General features: G+C 34.3%; 1 protein-coding gene across 1 annotated transcript in view; it reads right to left on the bottom strand.

Moving 5' to 3' along the window:
• Positions 1–19,419, bottom strand: part of LOC111064249 (protein dopey-1 homolog) — a 126,653-nt gene that overhangs the window by 5,822 nt on the left and 101,412 nt on the right. Inside the window, exons 35-40 of the mRNA XM_039420047.1 lie at positions 13,470–13,641; positions 10,758–10,969; positions 8,831–8,983; positions 7,919–8,114; positions 5,138–5,149; positions 2,616–2,724 (exon numbers count right to left, since the gene is read on the bottom strand). Of these exons, the coding sequence (XP_039275981.1) occupies positions 2,616–2,724; positions 5,138–5,149; positions 7,919–8,114; positions 8,831–8,983; positions 10,758–10,969; positions 13,470–13,641 (854 nt within the window). The remainder of the gene's footprint in view (positions 1–2,615; positions 2,725–5,137; positions 5,150–7,918; positions 8,115–8,830; positions 8,984–10,757; positions 10,970–13,469; positions 13,642–19,419) is intronic.

Raw genomic sequence — 19,419 nt, 5'->3', positions numbered from 1 at the left:
TTCGCAGTCTCTTTTGACTGATTAGTCCTCGTGACCTACGTAAGTTCCACTCCTGGCCTTCTTTGTAGGTCCTTCCGCTGAGGAAGGGGCGGACAAGTTGCCTCTAGGGCACCCGACCACCCTTGACTCAGCCTCTTGACCCACATTTGTGCATGGTTTTTCACCCATCACTGGTCTCGGTTTTTTTTTCTTTTTGCCCCTCCAAAACTTCGCAGGGTCAATAGCCTCACCTCTCCCAAGAAGTTTTGCCTAAATGGCCGCCCTTCTTTGAGCAGTGTGAGTCTTGGCCTCTCCACCCACAAACTCGTGACCTACGTGAGTTCCACTGCTGGCCTTTTTGTAGGTCCTTCCGCTGAGAGAGGGGACGCCAAACTGCCTCTAGGGCGCCCGGACACCCTCGACTCAGCCTCTTGACCCTTATTTGTGCCTGGAGTTTCACCCATCTCTGGTCTCTTGGGTTTTTCTTTTCGCCCCTCCGAAACTGCCCTGATGGGGCAGATCCCGTGGGTTTCAAATCGTGGGTTTGATGCAAGGCAACTTCTGGAGTTGCCTTGAGGTCCATTTTAGTCGCCTTCTACGACAAGCAGGGATACTGTGGGTGAATTCTGGTTTTAAACACATTCTTGAGTAGGATGATCGACTCAAAGCTCCCCCAACCCACAGAGGGCTAGCCACCGGTTGGTCCAACGGTTGGTGTGAGATCAAATAGTTTTGATTGTCTGTGGGCGGAGCCTCATGTTGGAGCATCTGTGGGGAAGTTGACAACACAGTTCACAACCTCAGTATTTGAAGTGTCGTAGTACTCATGGGCGCCGACTTTCAAAACCTTTGGGTGGGCTTAATTGTATGGGGGTTTGTGGGGTATTCAATCCCCCCAGAAAAAGGGATCTAGGGACCCCCCCCCGTAAAATTTTTATATTTTAATATGCTTAAAAGCATTTTTTAGGCCTCATAACAAAATAAACGATAACTAGGTTTGAAAGGTAGTTGGATGATTGAGAGGCAGTTAACTAGTAGGATGATTTTAAAATGATTCTGTATTATAATTCTTCAATGATTTAGAATCTACTGTTGCAAATCCAGGTTATTTCATGAAATCATGCCTTTTCACCTATCACAGTATTAATAAATCAGGGAGCAGAATCTCAAAACATAATACAATTTGTTTGTATGCTGAGTAACAATTAAGTATTGAATAAAATAAAATGATAACTTGCTTTTTATTGAGCTCATACAATTTGTTGGAGGAATTTTTTATTTGAAGTACCTATTTCTTCAACTTCTTAAGTGAAGGCGGTTAATCATTCTTGTTCTTCTATTAAATGTTGTTCTTCTATAAAAACATTAAAATTTTGTGTAAACAGTAAACCTGTAATGTAACACTTTTTCATGAGCCTTTTCTTAAGCCTGTTATAAAGCATAGACATTGAAAATATGCTCTCAACTTAAATGTTAGATTATACATAAGCCTTCTTTGTTCAAAACCAGGTTGTATTATATAAAAGCCTTATTTATTCACAACCAGGTTCTTCCAGGTTCGTTACAAAGTTCGTATAGTTCAATAAAAGATAATAGATCGCTCATTTTCTGTAAATGTCGAGTGTAAACGCTACAGCAGCAGAGCTGAACGGGAAATGAAGTTGGCAAAAGCAGGTTGATCGTCTGTGGGAAACAGTGGCCAACCAAGTTGTTCGTCTACGGGCCACTTAACGATAGTGGCCAGCCTTGAACATTATTAAACATAACATTTTAGGCTCTGAACAAACGAGTGATTTGATATTTAGATGTACTATAAATAATTTTAATATTGATAATACATACACCAGATGTAAACTGTACTTCCGGAACTATACCCAAAATTATATGTAATAGATAACATACAATGATAATTGAGCTGATATTAAAATCGATTGAGAATTATTCTAATTTTATCAAATTCATTCAATTCGATATCACAAATCAAGTGATATTTCACAGTAACATAATATGTGACATATATCAATATATAATGTACTTATATGTGACATATCATAATATCGATGTTCAAATTGGTATTATAAAAAATTTCAACTCATTTTATTTAAAGTACAGGCGGCCTATCTCTAACTGTTGCAGGGGAGTGCCCACTAGATTTTTCGATCTGTCCTCACTGCTAAATTTACACATATAGGAAGGCCTTAGAGAAAGGCAGGCCTAGTAAAGAAAACAATACAATCATCAATAGTTTTATCCATTAAGAAGGATTTGAAATTTGCCTTCGGACTAGAACAGTACCACCCAAAATAGAAAGACCACAAGCTCAACATAGCATAGCACAATATTAGCAAAGTGGAGCTACCCTAAGGGGCTTCACCACGAATAAATACACAAGAATATAGAGTGATCAAAAAGTTGCGCAGCCCAAGCCTCATAAGTGATATAGTTTGGGTTGCATGACATTTCCATCATTCTATATAATGTATAGGCTGATGTGACAGCCTCCCAATACTGTAACTGAAATGATTGAAACCGAATTGAATTCTAAAATATAGAAAAAGATTAGTGTCTCAATTGAATAATGATAAGATGCAAAATACTTGAAAATTGAGAAGAGAATGTTTGAAGCAATAAATCACCTTGCTGTCCATTATTCTGGCGATTCTGGTCACGTGAGGGATGAAGTCGACTTTGGTCTGCTCGCGATGAGCCGTCACTATTTGACTCTCCACAAACGCCCACCGATACCTGCCAAAAAATAATAAAATATCGAATTATATTTTTTATAACTAATGAGTTACAACATTTACTTGCTATATATGATTTTGAAGTACTTATTGAAAATCTTCCCTTGGGTCTCCCCACCATTGAAAGCCATACGCTCATAATTATAATTGAAAATCTCATTTCGAAGAATCTCAAGATAGTCGATGAGATTTTAAACATTGGTATTCAATGAAACAAAACATAACGCTGAATAGAATCTTTGTCAATTCAATGAAACTAGATTTAAAGTATTGGAGCGACTTCTAAGGACTACAGAAGAAAATTCAGTCGTCGTAAGGTATATCAAAATAATTCATGCATAAATTATAACAACACAATAATAATGTTGTAGAAGTGTAGAAGTGAAAAGGACACAGAATGAATTATTACAATGTAGCCTAGTTATTGAAGATATAAAAGATCTTAGTTTTTCCAGTTCCCTTATATTCCTTGATTGTAGTTCACATTTTTTATTCAGTATAATTTGTTAAAGTTGAACTGTATTGGATAGATAAGTGTAAGAGGGCCGGCTGAGACCCAACTACAACCAAACTCAGCGGAAAATATCAAGTCATCCATTCTGTGATATATGAACAAATAGAGATGTAAACAGGTACAAAATTGTTTCATCACTCATATAAATAGTTGAATTGAGAAAACAAATCAAGAAAAGTCTCATGATTTATACAGAAAAACAATTATCGATAGTAATAAATTACTATCATTATTAATAATATTCAATAATAGATAATAATAGTTTATGGTTAAAAAATAATTATAAAAACAAAAATCCAAATTAAATGCTGTCAACTATATGTAATCATATATTCATTAGAATTTGAACAAATGCGTTCTATCATCTATTTCCATTCGAAGATAAATAATTGAAATTCACGTACCAAAAATAACAAGTTCAATATTGATTTGATTTGATATAGAGTTCAGAAAACAAAGTTCATAAAATGCTAGTCCTCAAACTCGGACAAAAATGTATACTTCATGATCTCGGTTCTTATATTATTTATAGATATTATATATCTTATAAATATCTTTAATATTAAAATATTTCATTGGTTGTGTTAGAATAAGATATTTAATTTATTTATTTGATACATTCAACTTATTATGATTGATGTAATGGGACCGAAATGGAAAGACGGAAAGATAAATCGATTTATGAAGAATCGAAATAACAAGTTCAATTGATTAGATGAGGCAGTTAGATCATGCAACCGATCGCTCCTCATTTTGACTTTTGGGACATTCTGTACAATGCGTAGTGGGCTTCCTACGACAAATTGAGGGCACAGTTTGAAATAATTCATCACTAAACTGATACTGAAGATATACCGATGTGTAATGAGCGGTAAACTCAATAGGATACCTGTACAGGCAAGAGTTCGCTCACGAAACCATGAACCTGATAAGTGAGGGATTGTTGAATTACTTAATCTGCAAAAAATACAATATTTTTCAAAGATGAAAGATTATAGATATTTATGTGATCATCATCAATAAAATTTAGGTAGTAATACTTGATGAATAATCATAAACATAAAAAAGTATTGTACACATTTAGACGATGAGAATGAACATGTTAGTGATGCTCTATCGCATGCCCCTTAAAAATACTGTTTCAGGGGTCTTCTATACGCGGAAATGATGCGACGGAATTATTATGGTTGTTAACAGGAAGCATTATTCTTTTATCCTGAACCCATAAGAGACTATGCGTTCTGTAACAAGCAAGAAATAGCGAAGGAAACTCGACCGAAATTCCGGTGCGTCTATTCCGCCCGTATAGTTGGGGTCTAAATGTTGTTTTATTCACATAATGTCATATTATGTATGTAATATATTCTTGAAGTATACCAATTACGAACACAGTAATCATATATAAAATGAGTTTCGAATCGTTGGCTGGTTAATGAAGGGATATGGAGAATTGTATTGGGTTACTATCGATAGAGTAGTCAACTATTACCATCCATTAACCCAATTAAATTTCGCCATTTACAAACATTAATCTCCATCGAGTCACGCTTTTCAATGATGGTTGAAGATTTGATTTGTTTTCACGCAACTGGGCTCTAGTTGCGTGAAATCAAGTTCATGGTTACAATACTGTACAATACTGAACAGGTGTCATCATTTAGTGCTGATACTGGTTGATCCAACCCTGCAATTAATTTTTGCATGCATTCAAATTCAATCGAATATGTAAAACCTCCCAAGCAATAACTGATCACCAAATTTACACAACTCATAATTCAATTTCATGTTCGGAATATTAACGTAGTAATTAAATACCAACTACCAGATCATTCAATATCTATGCATTTAAATTGAAAAAAATATATTGAAGGTAAAATGTGATAAGATGATTTCTACTGACCTGTTATTGCGTCTGTACAATTGCACCATAAAGCATGCCACAAAGTCACCACCCAAGTCGGTTAGCGATCAGGCACAGAGAAGCCAAACCCACAAAATCCAGAGGCACAACAAACAAACAGAAACAAACAACCCGTGTCAATTTAGAATATATGGATGGAAAACTGTTAACTTTATGGGTTATACATGGAATTGAAATAACAGATATAACCAAAAAGATTTGTGAGTATAGATTACGTATAGAGTAAGGTAAAGATTATACAGTAAACACATTAGTTATGAATTCATATTCATATAGGTCAAAACCATTTAGAGAGTTAAATTGTTTTGTGTGTACTTTTATTTGAATGTTAACTTGCTTATAGACGCTTTCAATTATTATTTCTCTACGGAGCATTGGATTGAAGATTAGTCTAAATGTTGATGCGTTTCCAAACACATACGATGTTAATGACGGATGAATATGTCAAATATGCAGGAATGGTCCTAGAGGTAGGGATAAGAAATAAGTTATGATGATTTATGAATGAATTAACAAGGTTGTCAAAGCCCTAAATGCGTAATAATTCATATTGTTATGCATTAGATCAATACATTAGATTGTTATCAGTGGTTCAATACACAAAAAACAAGGAATTAATTTTACAAACAGATGAATATAATAGATGAAATAGATTTATGTAAATCGTTCCACAAAACTCTTCATAGATTGATATGAAATTGGCATAAAATTGACACTTATGTTAAGCCTTAATTACAGCAGAAGTAATGAAAACACTTTATAGTCAAATAGAGTTAATAAGGTGCTGTTCAAAATTCAATAGTGAGTTGTTCATTCACAATGAATAATTGTAAGCTCGTGGATATTAGCTCGTGGTATCTGGTGCAAGATTAGGAAACCTTAACGTTTGAAAATAATACGTCAGAAATAGATTCACACCTTACATTTCCTACTAATGAGCAGGTAGCAGAATTTTTATGTCAATAAAGATATTTATTTATTAGCCATTTTTCATATAAATTAATCGTGCGGACGAAATTTTTAAAAACGTATTAGGGGCCAACTTGATAACAAGCTGGAATATATTTTATAACAATAATTTCTTATAGGTCAAAACCATTTAGAGAGTTAAATTGTTTTGTGTGTACTTTTATTTGAATGTTAACTTGCTTATAGACGCTTTCAATTATTATTTCTCTACGGAGCATTGGATTGAAGATTAGTCTAAATGTTGATGCGTTTCCAAACACATACGATGTTAATGACGGATGAATATGTCAAATATGCAGGAATGGTCCTAGAGGTAGGGATAAGAAATAAGTTATGATGATTTATGAATGAATTAACTGTCTTTATCAAGGTTGTCAAAGCCCTAAATGCGTAATAATTCATATTGTTATGCATTAGATCAATACATTAGATTGTTATCAGTGGTTCAATACACAAAAAACAAGGAATTAATTTTACAAACAGATGAATATAATAGATGAAATAGATTTATGTAAATCGTTCAAAACACTTCATAGATTTATATGAAATTGGCATAAAATTGACACTTATGTTAAGCCTTAATTACAGCAGAAGTAATGAAAACACTTTATAGTCAAATAGAGTTAATAAGGTGCTGTTCAAAATTCAATAGTGAGTTGTTCATTCACAATGAATAATTGTAAGCTCGTGGATATTAGCTCGTGGTATCTGGTGCAAGATTAGGAAACCTTAACGTTTGAAAATAATACGTCAGAAATAGATTCACACCTTACATTTCCTACTAATGAGCAGGTAGCAGCATTTTTATGTCAATAAAGATATTTATTTATTAGCCATTTTTCATATAAATTAATCGTGCGGACGAAATTTTTAAAAACGTGTTAGGGGCCAACTTGATAACAAGCTGGAATATATTTTATAACAATAATTTCTTATAGGTCAACAAGCAAATACTGTTCCTTTTGAATAAATTTTTAATCGATAATGTGTTCCATAATAGATCATTTTTTTGTGGAGAGCCTACAATCTTTATGAGTGGCTATCAAAGTATTATTATTGCTTTGCCTATGTGTATCAAAGAGATAATACTTTTCAGGGCTGATGGAATATTTTATTATTTTTTATTCTATTACACCAGGTGAGATTTGGTTATTGAACCCTCATCACATTTGAAGAGAACAATAAATAAGAATTTTTTATCCAAAATACCATGATTTTCAATGTAATTCACAGAAGCTTGTTATTTTGCACATAGAATATCAAAGCAATATTGGATTCAACCCCATGAATCTTCTATTATTCCTAAACAGATTTTCTCAATTGATTTTTTAAATGAAACAATCTCTTCTTTCTTATGAAACCAAAGACTGCATACAGCTTTCTCTTGTACGATAGTCGTTGCTCAGATGAGTCTGACAGCCAAATCATGGATAGTGACGATTAAGAATAGTGAAGGATAGCACACATGCTATACTCTAAATAAACAATTTGAGACTTGGATTGGTGGTGATATTGTGGGAGATGTCCGTATTGAATGCAACGGATATTAGTTTTATGCAAATGGAATGGGACCACCTAAAGTCGTTTAAAATGGTTAAATTCAAAGTGAATGAAACGAGTTAGAGTAGTTTTATCTATTGCAGTCGAGCTGAATAGATTGTATTTGCTCACCCGGTATTCAATCCAGCCACCCACCCACCCAACACATGGCACACTGACGTAACATTCACTTCAAACTGTCAATGGGATTTTCATAACTGACAGTTGAAAGCGAATCTCACCATGACTTACCTGAACTCGTCAGTATCAGTGGAGAGTTCGAGCTCCATGTGCAGCATCACCTGCACCATTTCGGAGACGATGATTGGCCAGAGGGAGGTCACGTGGTGTGGGGACATGCGCAGAAGGAGCACTCGGAAGCACAAAAACACCTGAGCCTGCACGCCTGGTACTGCCTGGGGTAAACGGAGACTTTCCGCTAACCGTTCTATAATAAAAAATGAGGGGAAAAATTTAATTAATTGAATGAAGGAAAAATATTACAAATTTGAAGAATTTATTTATCAATACTAATTTGAGAGCATAGTAAATGTTCTATGATGAGCCTACAACTCTCATTGAATACCCAAACACATGCTGTCAATAATAATGATAATTTACAAGTAAATTGCACATGGAATGTTACTGCCAGTTTGAAATTAATTATGGTATTCAAGTGTTGGATAGAAGGTTTCAATAAAAACATGAAAAACTTGAAATTCAATCATATTAAAATAAAATGAGCTGCTAAACTTCAATAATTGTTTTGTAATTGATGAGATGTGGAGTGAAGATGTGAGCACATCCCGTTTTTTCCCGTTTTCTTGAGCACATCAAGTTTGTTGAGCTTGCTCGAAATCGATGTAACGTTGATCTTATAGGCCTAGTATAACTTCAAAATATCAATTATTTCATATATTTCAATTTTTCCCAGCTATTACTCAATCTGTGAATTTTCTTCACTATCAGTATTTTGCAAACGGATAAGAAATTACGGCATCTCTCGAATCGACAAAGTACATATACGTTTGTCACTTTATGAACTATTTTTTCGCAATTCGCTTTGTCTACAGGAAATATTTTATTTGCTATAATGTTGCATTGAATTTGAGTATCTATTATTTTTACATACATATTTCACTACCATAAATAATGCTAACTAACCTAGAATATCGGGCGTGTGCTTGTGAAACTGGTCTCGTTCACTGCATAGTATCACGAATGCCAACCGCTTCAGCAGCTGTGCTCTCTGTTCGTACTCCTGCTCTTTACTGCTGAATATACTCAAAGAGTTGCCCTGACCAAATGATACACGACCTTCAAACAAAAACACAAAGTTAGTGATACTGGAATGATAAAGGAATGTGAATATTATACTACACATGATCCGGTCACGATAAGATACCAGTCACAAAGTAGCAAAACGTCTTAAGTGGACCTGACGGTTTTTTCGATTGAAACATAGCGTTATGAGCTACATGTATCAATTAAAATTTTAGTTACAGTTCAATTTTTAGGTATACATTCATCAATTCAAACAACAGTTACAAATATTTATAATTAAGATCTCCCCAGGTACAATGAAGAAATCAATTCAGTCACGTGAATTTGAGTAGGACAATTGTCGAAGAAATGTAGTCCTCTGCAATTATTACAGACGAGAGTGAAGATTGGCTTATGAATCAAATTACCATGTGGTAAACACTTGAAACTTCGTCTGTGAAAACCACGAATAGTGTTTTATGTTTTTGAGTTGCTATGAAAATGATTCAGGATTAGAGGCATAAATTATCAAGGAAATGAAAACTGACAAGATTTTAATAGAGATCTCCATAAAAATTCAATTAAAAATTGTTTATATTTTGCAAAAAAAAAAACACATGGATAAAGGTCATTGAATTTGAAAATTCTCAACAAGAAAAGTTGCAGGTGAGAGCCGACAACCATCCGTTCTATAGTCTAGCACTGCACGGTGACAAGTATTTAGAGCGTTCTATAGTCTAGCACTGCACGGTGACAAGTATTTAGAGCGTTCTATAGTCTAGCACTGCACGGTGACAAGTATTTAGAGCGTTCTATAGTCTAGCACTGCACGGTGACAAGTATTTAGAGGATAGAGGAATAAAGCATTTTATTGTTGGCACGTTGGCTATGTTCAAATACAAAATGAACATTAATTATTTGAATAATATTAAAATTTGAATTAATAAATTAAATTATGTCTATAACCGGGTGTCATTCGTGAGTGCAACATCTCAAATGTGCGAATATTTAAAATTTTCTTTATTTGTTTTCATTATTTAAAATTATCAACAAATTTTAAATAATATCAACATATTGCTATTTAAGAGCCAAAACCTAACCTCCCTAACCTTTCCTTTTACCTTTAATTGAACCGAACCTTTTAGGTTATGTTCATACATTAGACAAATTGAAATCTCTCAGTATGGAGGCACTCAATTTATAACCATCTCGGTAAATTCCGAATGTATGTTTGATAAAAGTTTCAAGGTAATCATGTTTGCATTCAGGTGTGATGTTACGTCAAACAACTGACCCAAAGCTTTTCTAATCATATTATAGAAGAAGATAAATTGTAGAGTAGGTCACTCAGGTTACCCATATTTAAATTACTTACATCAAGTGGATGGATTAAGAATTGAATTATTAATTTATAAAATAACACTTGTAATTAAATTTGAATTGATAATTAATGTAAATTATATTACTTATTTTCAAAAACTGTATTTCGATAAGTACCGAGCAGATCGCGGAACTCTTATTATATTATAGTAGAAGATAAAGTAGGTCACTCAAGTTATCCATATTTAAATTACTTCTCAAGTGGATGGAATAAGAACTTGAATTCTTTATCATTGAAAGAATAAGACGTTGATGTTGTCAATAACACTATATCATAGTAAGCGTCAACGTCTTATTCTTTCAATTATGGAAAAATATCACAAAATCTCTTCTCATACAATCAAATTATTGAATTCTTTATCTTTATTTTTACAATAACAATCATCGCTAAAATTGAGTTGATAAATGAGCATTAAATCAGTTATTTTGAATGAATGTTGACAAGTACCGAGGAGATCGCGGAAGGTGTTTGTGTCCTGGGACATGAGGTTGTCGACAGTTTGCCGCCAGTGGGTGAGCGAGCGCGCCTCCATCTGGAAGAGAGCCGAGTCCAGGAGCAGATCCATGGCGTCCTTCTTCCACGCCTTGCGCGTGTACTGGAACGACGACAGGCTTGCCAACAGCTGAGAACACGCAAAGAAGCTGGCCGCGTTGCGTTGCCTGCAATGCAACACAAACACAACAAATCGAATACTTTTAATTTCCATGAAATCGGAATTAAACAATGTGAATATTCCTTTCATGTACATCAAGATGAAATAATATGATTCATTTAACACAGCACAGAATTTTTACAAAGAACAGTTGAACATCATTGTGTTCCAATGATAAATAAATCATCGAAGGCCTTCTTCAAAGAATTATTAAAAACACACTATACATGAGGAATATAACACAATAATTACTATACTGAAAGAATGGTACAACCTGAAACAATCCCTCTTTCAATTGATAGAGTGAATAAATGTGAATATGTGAGTTATATCAGTTTCACATATTGCTGGCGCTTGTACAGTTCAAAGAATTCTAATCATCCTTCAAGCCTACTGTCCAGATGCAAAAATTATCATCCGATTTTTACTATGATCAAAACCTAGATCGCTATGGATCCACAAACCTATGGAAATGGAGATAGAGAAGAAGTAATGGAGTAGGCCTATTGTGATTTCAGATTTGAATTATAATTTTTGGAATTCAAATTTTGAGTCCTCTCAGACCTAATCTTATTGATTATCACTATTTTTGCAACAAATGTGCAAAGGCCATCTATGATCAATCGATGTAGATGGCCTTATTCAGCTTGGTTCAACCATGTATCAAGTTTGGCAAAATTTGTGCACTATTGCTGTGCACATCATTTATGCCACCAGTCCAACTATTATTCGATAAATAGTAGGCCTATAGTTTACTGGTAAATGAGCTAGCTGGTGCAGGTCCTAGTCAAAGTACTACGGTCGCAATTACTTAATTTCAGTGCTTCTGACGTGAAAACTGTCTCAAGGCAGCCGGGACCGACGGCTGAAAGTGTCCATTCGAAATACAATAGTGGCCCGAGAAAACAATCGATCAAATTATAAGCTCTTCACTCTCTACTGAACAAGAGAAACTTATCGAACGCTTCTTCCAAGTGAATATTTCCATAGAAATGTTCGATACTTTATGATCACTCTTGTGGAACACGAATCAGATATGCTAATTTAGATTGTTGAGCAAACACCTCAGTGAGATATATCTGCCTCAAAGCTTTAGAAATCTTCAACATTTGACTCACTCTGAAACAATCACTGTCAGCTGATTAACTCAAAGCAATGAACTTCTAAGAAACTTCATGAAACAGACTCATCTGTATTAAAAGAGTGATTCTCATGTCCGGTTTCACCAACCTTGATCAAATATAGCCTAGCCATGGTCAACTAGACCATAGTCAAAATTTAATTACTTTTTCAAATATACAACTTTTCCAACAACCTCGGGATTGATCAAAACTCCGTCGGTCAAATTTGAACATGGTCAATTCTTGTAGCTGTACTTTTCTGAAGTTGTCCAACACGTTTGCTGGCTTGCTATTGGCTACATCTGATTTTAATGGATGGAAATTACTGAGATATTGCAATTATTCTAATGCTAATGAATTAATAATTATTATTAAACAAAAGTCCAAATTAAATGCTGTAATATTGTAAATATAGTAACAACCCATGATAGGTACTTAATATCAGTTTTGCTGCTCATATTCAGAGGGTAATTTGCACTGAATGCCCTTTTTACTTTACCGTCAGGCCGTCAAAAATTCAGATTACTGTACTTTTTTATGTAATTACTGTACTGATTTTCTTCATATTCATTATTTCGGGGCGGGCCCCCTGGGCCCCTTCTTATTCTTGTGCCGCTGGCACAGACGTTTTGTATAGTCACACATCTATAAAATAATTTATAATAATATTTCAAATTAATATGAATTGAATACTCTCGTACTAAGAGATTTACAAATCATCATCAATTTTTACAATTTTTTAATGAACAAAAGAACATTCCAATTATAATGAGATACATTGAAGCAGCAAAGTTGATCTAAGGATTGAATAATATAGGCCTACTGTGTAATAAAAGAGTAAAGCAAATCTTTTTCAAAATCTTCCTTTATTTTCTATACTATAATAATTTACTAATGAAAAGATTCCGAGAACGAACCTAATAAATAACTTACTACAACTAAATTCAATCGCACTAAAAACGTTGAAATTTTTCATTGCGTCAAAATATAACCCACAAACAAGCAAGGAAATTGATCGAACCAGTCTTTAGACCGTGTTCAAATGATTTGATCGCCCGTTCGGCGGCATTCAAACTTAACCATTGGTTTGACCGTTGTTGAACGTAACTGGTGTTGGTGGAACGAGTTATTGCTGATTTGATTATCGGATAGAATTTAACCATGTTCAAATGCCTTGACGAAGGTTGTTGAAACTGGGCATCAGTGTTTTATTTATTTATATTCAATCATTTATAAATTACAATAAGTACAATCTCTTGTGGGAAAGATTAACAGGCTCAATGATCAACAGTGTTATGGGAGTTTCATGGAACATGTAAGAGCAAACATTCCAATAATTTTTGAAATGACATTTCTATGATCAATTTTTGATAAGAATATACTCACGAGTGGTTCTTGAGATAGGGCGTGACGTTGTACATGATGGTGGTGAGCAGGTTGACCACCCGTTCCTTCTCCTGACTGCCGTAGCTGACATCGAGCAGTGGTGCCAACAGTTGAGCCAACACAGTCTGCGCGGCAACACTGTATTGCGCCGCCGAACAACTCCCGCTCCCATCTGGGCAACACACAACACAGTTGGTTACACTGCATTACACCAACAAGAGGCAAAGTTCATTTCACTGACCAGCAGGCGATAGGAAAGTCTTCAATCAATATAAGTTATGAAATGGCTAGTCCAAATGATGACCCAGTCACTGACCAGTGCCCAATCAAGGCCAGCCATCCACACACTGGCGCTGGTCGTCATTGGCCTTCATTGGGCCAACATGTGGATGCGGAATAAGTTCATGTCCAACGCAGCTGGTTTTAATGTTCAAAACACGATTGGTTACACTGGATACATAAACACACTTATCGGTTTGAAACAGTTATCAAGGAATTAAACAGTCTAGTCAAACAGTTACTGGATAATTATTAAATTAAAATATACCGTTATTATCATAGCAAAATTATCATCATACAGTTTAATACAAGCAACATTCAAGTAGACAGACCATACACAACCCATACACAACAAAGAGCGGTTTACTAGCTTTCTATAGTGGTGTCAGCACAGAATTTAAAACATCATAACATTTTGTCTTGAATAAAAATTAAATATTAATTAGTACTGCTTAATTTAAAATGGTGAAGATACTACGACGATTTCCATTAAATGTTAAGGGATAATGAATTCAATGAGCTCTCAAGATAATAATTCAGTCAAGACATTGATATGGTCTAACAGTTAAAATTAGTAAATTAATAATAGGTTAGTGGTTATTAAAAGTTCAAGTCTTTCAATTCAATTGACCCCGACCATAATATTAAAAAGTGAAAAGAAATGAATATATAAATATGGTTCAGTTACGAAAAAAAGCTAAGCAGCCATTACGCCGCTTCTGTATCAAGGTTTTCCTCAGTCTGAACCATACATAGAATAATGAAAGAAGAAAATAATTAACAGCAGAAACAACAGTACATACTTGAAATTTGATACATGATAATAAAAAAGTAATTTGGAAATACATAATATATTAAAACCTGTTGATACCTTTATTGCTGACACTGGTGCTTGGGTTACTCAACAGGATTATTGAAAAACAATTATTCCGGATACATGACATTTATAATACTTAGAGCAATTCACAAGCATTAAGATTTTCTCAAGTTTTTCATTCTGGGATATTACTCATCAGTTTTCTCTAGATTACCTCTGTAGAATAGTTATTTGTGCAACTAGTGCGCAAAGTGACAGTTTGCTGCACCGAAAGAAACGTTTACGCCCGAGCCGTAGGCGAGGGCGGAATGGTTTGTTGAGTGCAGCAGAGGAACTTTGCGCACGTATTTCACATTAAGTTTTTCCTACAGTTACCATTGAATATGAAAAGTGGGTAATTATGAGTAAAATTGCCTGAAATGCATCAAATGTTTTTCTGTGTAATTTTATTATTGATAAAAACCTTAATTATTTTATTGTCAAATTGAATAAAAATGTTGTCCTTGGTTATAATATATACTTAATAATTTGCTCGTTGTGCTTGGTTGCACCTCTGCTCACTATAGCAGCCCAGTCACTGTTACCAACTTCATTTTGATTTTGCTGCACTGTTGCTCCATATAACCTACTAAGTATTTGCATTGCCATGTTGCAAATCTGAAGTGCAGAAAAATTTTTCCCGCACTAGAGCGGAAAAGTGATTCTTTGTGTTCTGTAATCAGTGCAGCAATGGCCACTTTTCAACGTAACTGTAGGAAAAGATAATTTTAATTAAGTTCCATTTTTAATCTCTCTCTCCTAGGAGAATCATTACTGAGTGGAAAGTTTTCTTCAAATTCAGTTCTGTAAAAAGAAGATTTCAACAACCTATCCTTCAATTCGACCTAATGCCTTTTAATTCAACCTATGCCTTTATTTCAAAACTTGAATATAGAATCATGTGAATCCTGCCTTTGTATTGAAAGTGTCCATGATACACATTTCTTTCATTATCACAAATAAAAGGTCTCAATTTTTGTAATATTGCAAATTCTTTTTGAAAATGCTTTATTTTGTTATTTGCTACTATATTTTCTGTTTTATTCCTGTCCTTTGGCCCCCTGCATACAAATTCAGAAGTGCTGTAATGATGGAAAGAGCTCCCACACACTTGACGTAAGAAATTATCAGATAGTTTGTCATACCATCCATGTATGATGTAAGTATTTCTTCTGTATGGTGTAAGGGGGCATTTCTTTTGAAATACACAACTTCTGAATTGTTATGAAAAAGAGCCCAAATCTGATGATACAGAATTCCTATTTTATCAACGTGTGTGTGTGTGTGTGTGTGTTGTGTGTGTGTGTGTGTGTGTGTGTGTGTGTGTGTGGTGTGTGTGTGTGTGTGTGTGTGTGTGTGTGTGTGTGTGGTGTGTGTGTGTGTGTGTGTGTGTGTGTTGTGTGTGTGTGTGTGTGTGTATGTGCGTCTGTGTACACGATATCTCATCTCCCAATTAACGGAATGACTTGAAATTTGGAACTTAAGGTCCTTTCACTATAAGGATCCGACACGAACAATTTCGATCAAATGCAATTCAAGATGGCGGGTAAAATGTTGTCAAAAACAGGGTTTTTCGTGATTTTCTCGGGAACGGCTCCAACGATTTTGATCATATTCATACCTAAAATAGTCATCGATAAGCTCTATCAACTGCCATAAGTCTCATATCTGTAAAAATTTCAGGAGCTCCGCCCCATCAATGCAAAGTTCGATTTTAGATTCCCAATTATCAGGCTTCAGATACAATTTAAACAGAAAAAATCAAGTGGAGTAGATTAAGCATGAAAATCTCTACAATTAATGTTCAGTAACATTTCCACCTAAAATTGAAAATAAGCTTTAAATGCGAGAAAATGTGATTATTCAATTGCAAATTATTGTTGATTCTATTAAATCATTCACTATGAAGAGATAGCAGACCTCATGTGTGTCTCCAGCGTTATTACCTTGTCATCAGCTGGCTCAAATCTTTGAATAGTAGACTTGAGATGCGCGGGAACACTAGCGTCAGGTGATCAATTTTCATAACGGCAAGGAAAGTTGTGTGAGTGCGCCACACCAGATTTTTTCGTTAATGTACGAGGGTGAGTGAATTATTATCCACCATGTAGGTGTATTTCTGTTCATGTTGTTAGCACTGTTAATTTGCATTAATGATAGGTTCTTTGCTTATTTGTGCTTACATCTAGGATAGTTTCAAACTGCTGTTTTTTTATTCCATCATCACTGACATGTTGTTAATTATGGCCGCTCCACTTGTCATTCGCACCAACCGTTCAACCATTAGTGAACCGTCTTCCGAGGTCGGAAGATGTATCAGGGGAAATTCAGTGCTATACGGGAATAGTGTTTTACCATAACTGAGTGTTTATGAATGAAATTCAATAAATTTTGTCCTCTCTCCTACCAAGAAAATTCATTGGATCACTAATCGTTATACTCTTATTTGGTGCAAATGTATAGTATAGCTGCCATAATTAACAGCATGCCAGTGATGATGGAATTGAAATAGCTGTTTGAAACTAGCCTAGATATAAGCACAAATGAACAAAGAATACATCATCAATGCAAATCAACAGTCCAATAAACATAAAGAAAAATACACCTATATTTCGGATAATAATTGACTTATGATCGTAGAATTCCTGAGGATATTTTAAAACAAAGCATAACCTTTTCAAAACAATATAACGAGTACTTTTAAAATTGTTTTGTATTAGTATTTTTATTGTTGTACTCGATTGGGTTCTCTTCATTAAATTGGTTTTAGCACGGTTCTCTCAATTTTTATCCAGCTCTAATAAAACGCTTTCTGATAGAAAGTTCATTTTTTCAATTAGATTAATTATATCAGCTATTAAATAAAATTTACTCAAACTTCAATTCACTAAATCTAATTAGTTCGACAAAAGCATTAACTACTCTGCCTTTCTTTTACTCATGCAGATACTGGCTCGTCTATTACTCTGATTACTACTATACTATTACTCGGCATTCATATTACTACTATAAATGACTAGCTAATGAACCTTTGTTATGTATACAAACAATAACAATTCTAAATTTCATCTTCTTCGGTTTTCTGTAATGTCAACATTTCTCTTTTTTTATTTGAGGTTAAAAAAGGCAAATAGTGGTATCATAATCATAATTTCGATATTAGTCACTCAATCAAGAAAATTGAATAAATTAAAATGAAATATGTTTTATTCATGTGTAAGTAGTGTAAGTATAAACTAAATCAATTAGTATTAATGAATTGATATTTTTAATCATGTATACTATCTTTCGTCATTTTATCAATAATATAAGATAATTATTCATTCCTCTGAATAGTATTGTTTCACACAAATCTAACCGTATAATTGAGCAGTTAACTAGATTACAATATTTTCCAACAATACAACCCAATTCATTCAACTTGGCAGTGTATAGAGCATATAAGAACGTAGTGCTACATATGAACCTATTCAATTGGCAACTCAATAGTGATATTTCAACAATATAACCCAATCCATATAAATAGTCAGTGTGTACATTAAGAGAATAGACGAGAGTGCTAAATTGCCAATAATCTTCAATACTTCAATATAATAACCTATTGTCAACTCAACAGAACTATTTTCTAAAATACAACCCAACACATGAAACTTGGCAGACTGTAGAGAATACGCGGACGTGTTGAATTTGAACCCATTATCAGCTTAGTAATATTTCAAAAATACAAGCTAATTCATATAACTTGGCAGCATGTGCAGCATAGGCCGATGTGTTAAATCTGTGTCTGACTGCTGTAGGTTAGTTGCAAAAAAATATCATAGGGTTGGTTATCTCAACAATACCTTGTCAACTTTCCATTTTAAAGGTGAGGGGGTGGCATAATGATTGATGTATTTATTGATAAAATATATATTCTACAGATTAAATGTAGATAAATAACGGGGCTTGACTGTTCAAAAGCGGTATTGAATGAAGATTATACTATTATAATTAAATATTTTGAGACTGATTTGATAAAAGATGTTCAATATAGTTGTATGTTTAAATATACTTAGTTAAACGTATACTGTTGACAAGCATGGCAGTAAAAGCTACATGTCTAAATTAGTGTATGTATAACTCGAGCTGATGACTATTATCATAGCCACCTCTAATTTTAAAAACAGTTTTTAAAATACCAGCTGATCTTTTCACCAATCATGTATTAGATTGTAGGCCTACACTGCGACGTTGCAATATCGTAGGTCGCGGCCTTGTATTAGAGGTGGCTATGCTATTATCGTTTATCAAAAACAGTTATCGATATTTCTGGTGCTGCAACGGATATTTGAACCAACGACTATAAATCTTTATAAATCGTTTCAATCCTTTTTACATTTTGTGAAAAGGTTTATTTATTAAAACACTTTTTGCTAGTGCAAGTGTAACACTTTACTCCCTTGTAAAGGTATGGTCCTGGCCGACCATCAAAAATCCCCAAAATTCTCCAGCTACTCCTCCACCACAATCTGTGAATTAACCACTCATGCCTGCTCTTCAAGATTCCAGTAGACGATCTAGTTACCAGACACAGTTACCGGAAGCATGTATTTTGAACCGTGTGGACACTTATTTGAACCTGTAATATGTAAACTTTTCAATTATGTGTCCTCACGGTTCAAGTAACATGCTTTCAGTAACTTGCCTCCAATAACTATAATTTACTGCCTCCAGTAACAGAACTCTACTGGAGACGTAAACACCAGGAATTATGCCGGGTTTCACCAAGCGAAATCAAATTTGATCCAAGATCAGTAGTGCTAGATAGATTATTAC

This window comes from Nilaparvata lugens, chromosome 2, assembly GCF_014356525.2.
Source record: "Nilaparvata lugens isolate BPH chromosome 2, ASM1435652v1, whole genome shotgun sequence".
In the NCBI taxonomy this organism is placed as follows: Eukaryota; Metazoa; Arthropoda; class Insecta; order Hemiptera; family Delphacidae; genus Nilaparvata; species Nilaparvata lugens.
The sequence above is the reverse complement of the archived record's forward strand: the minus strand, read 5'-3'. Positions and strand labels throughout refer to the sequence as shown.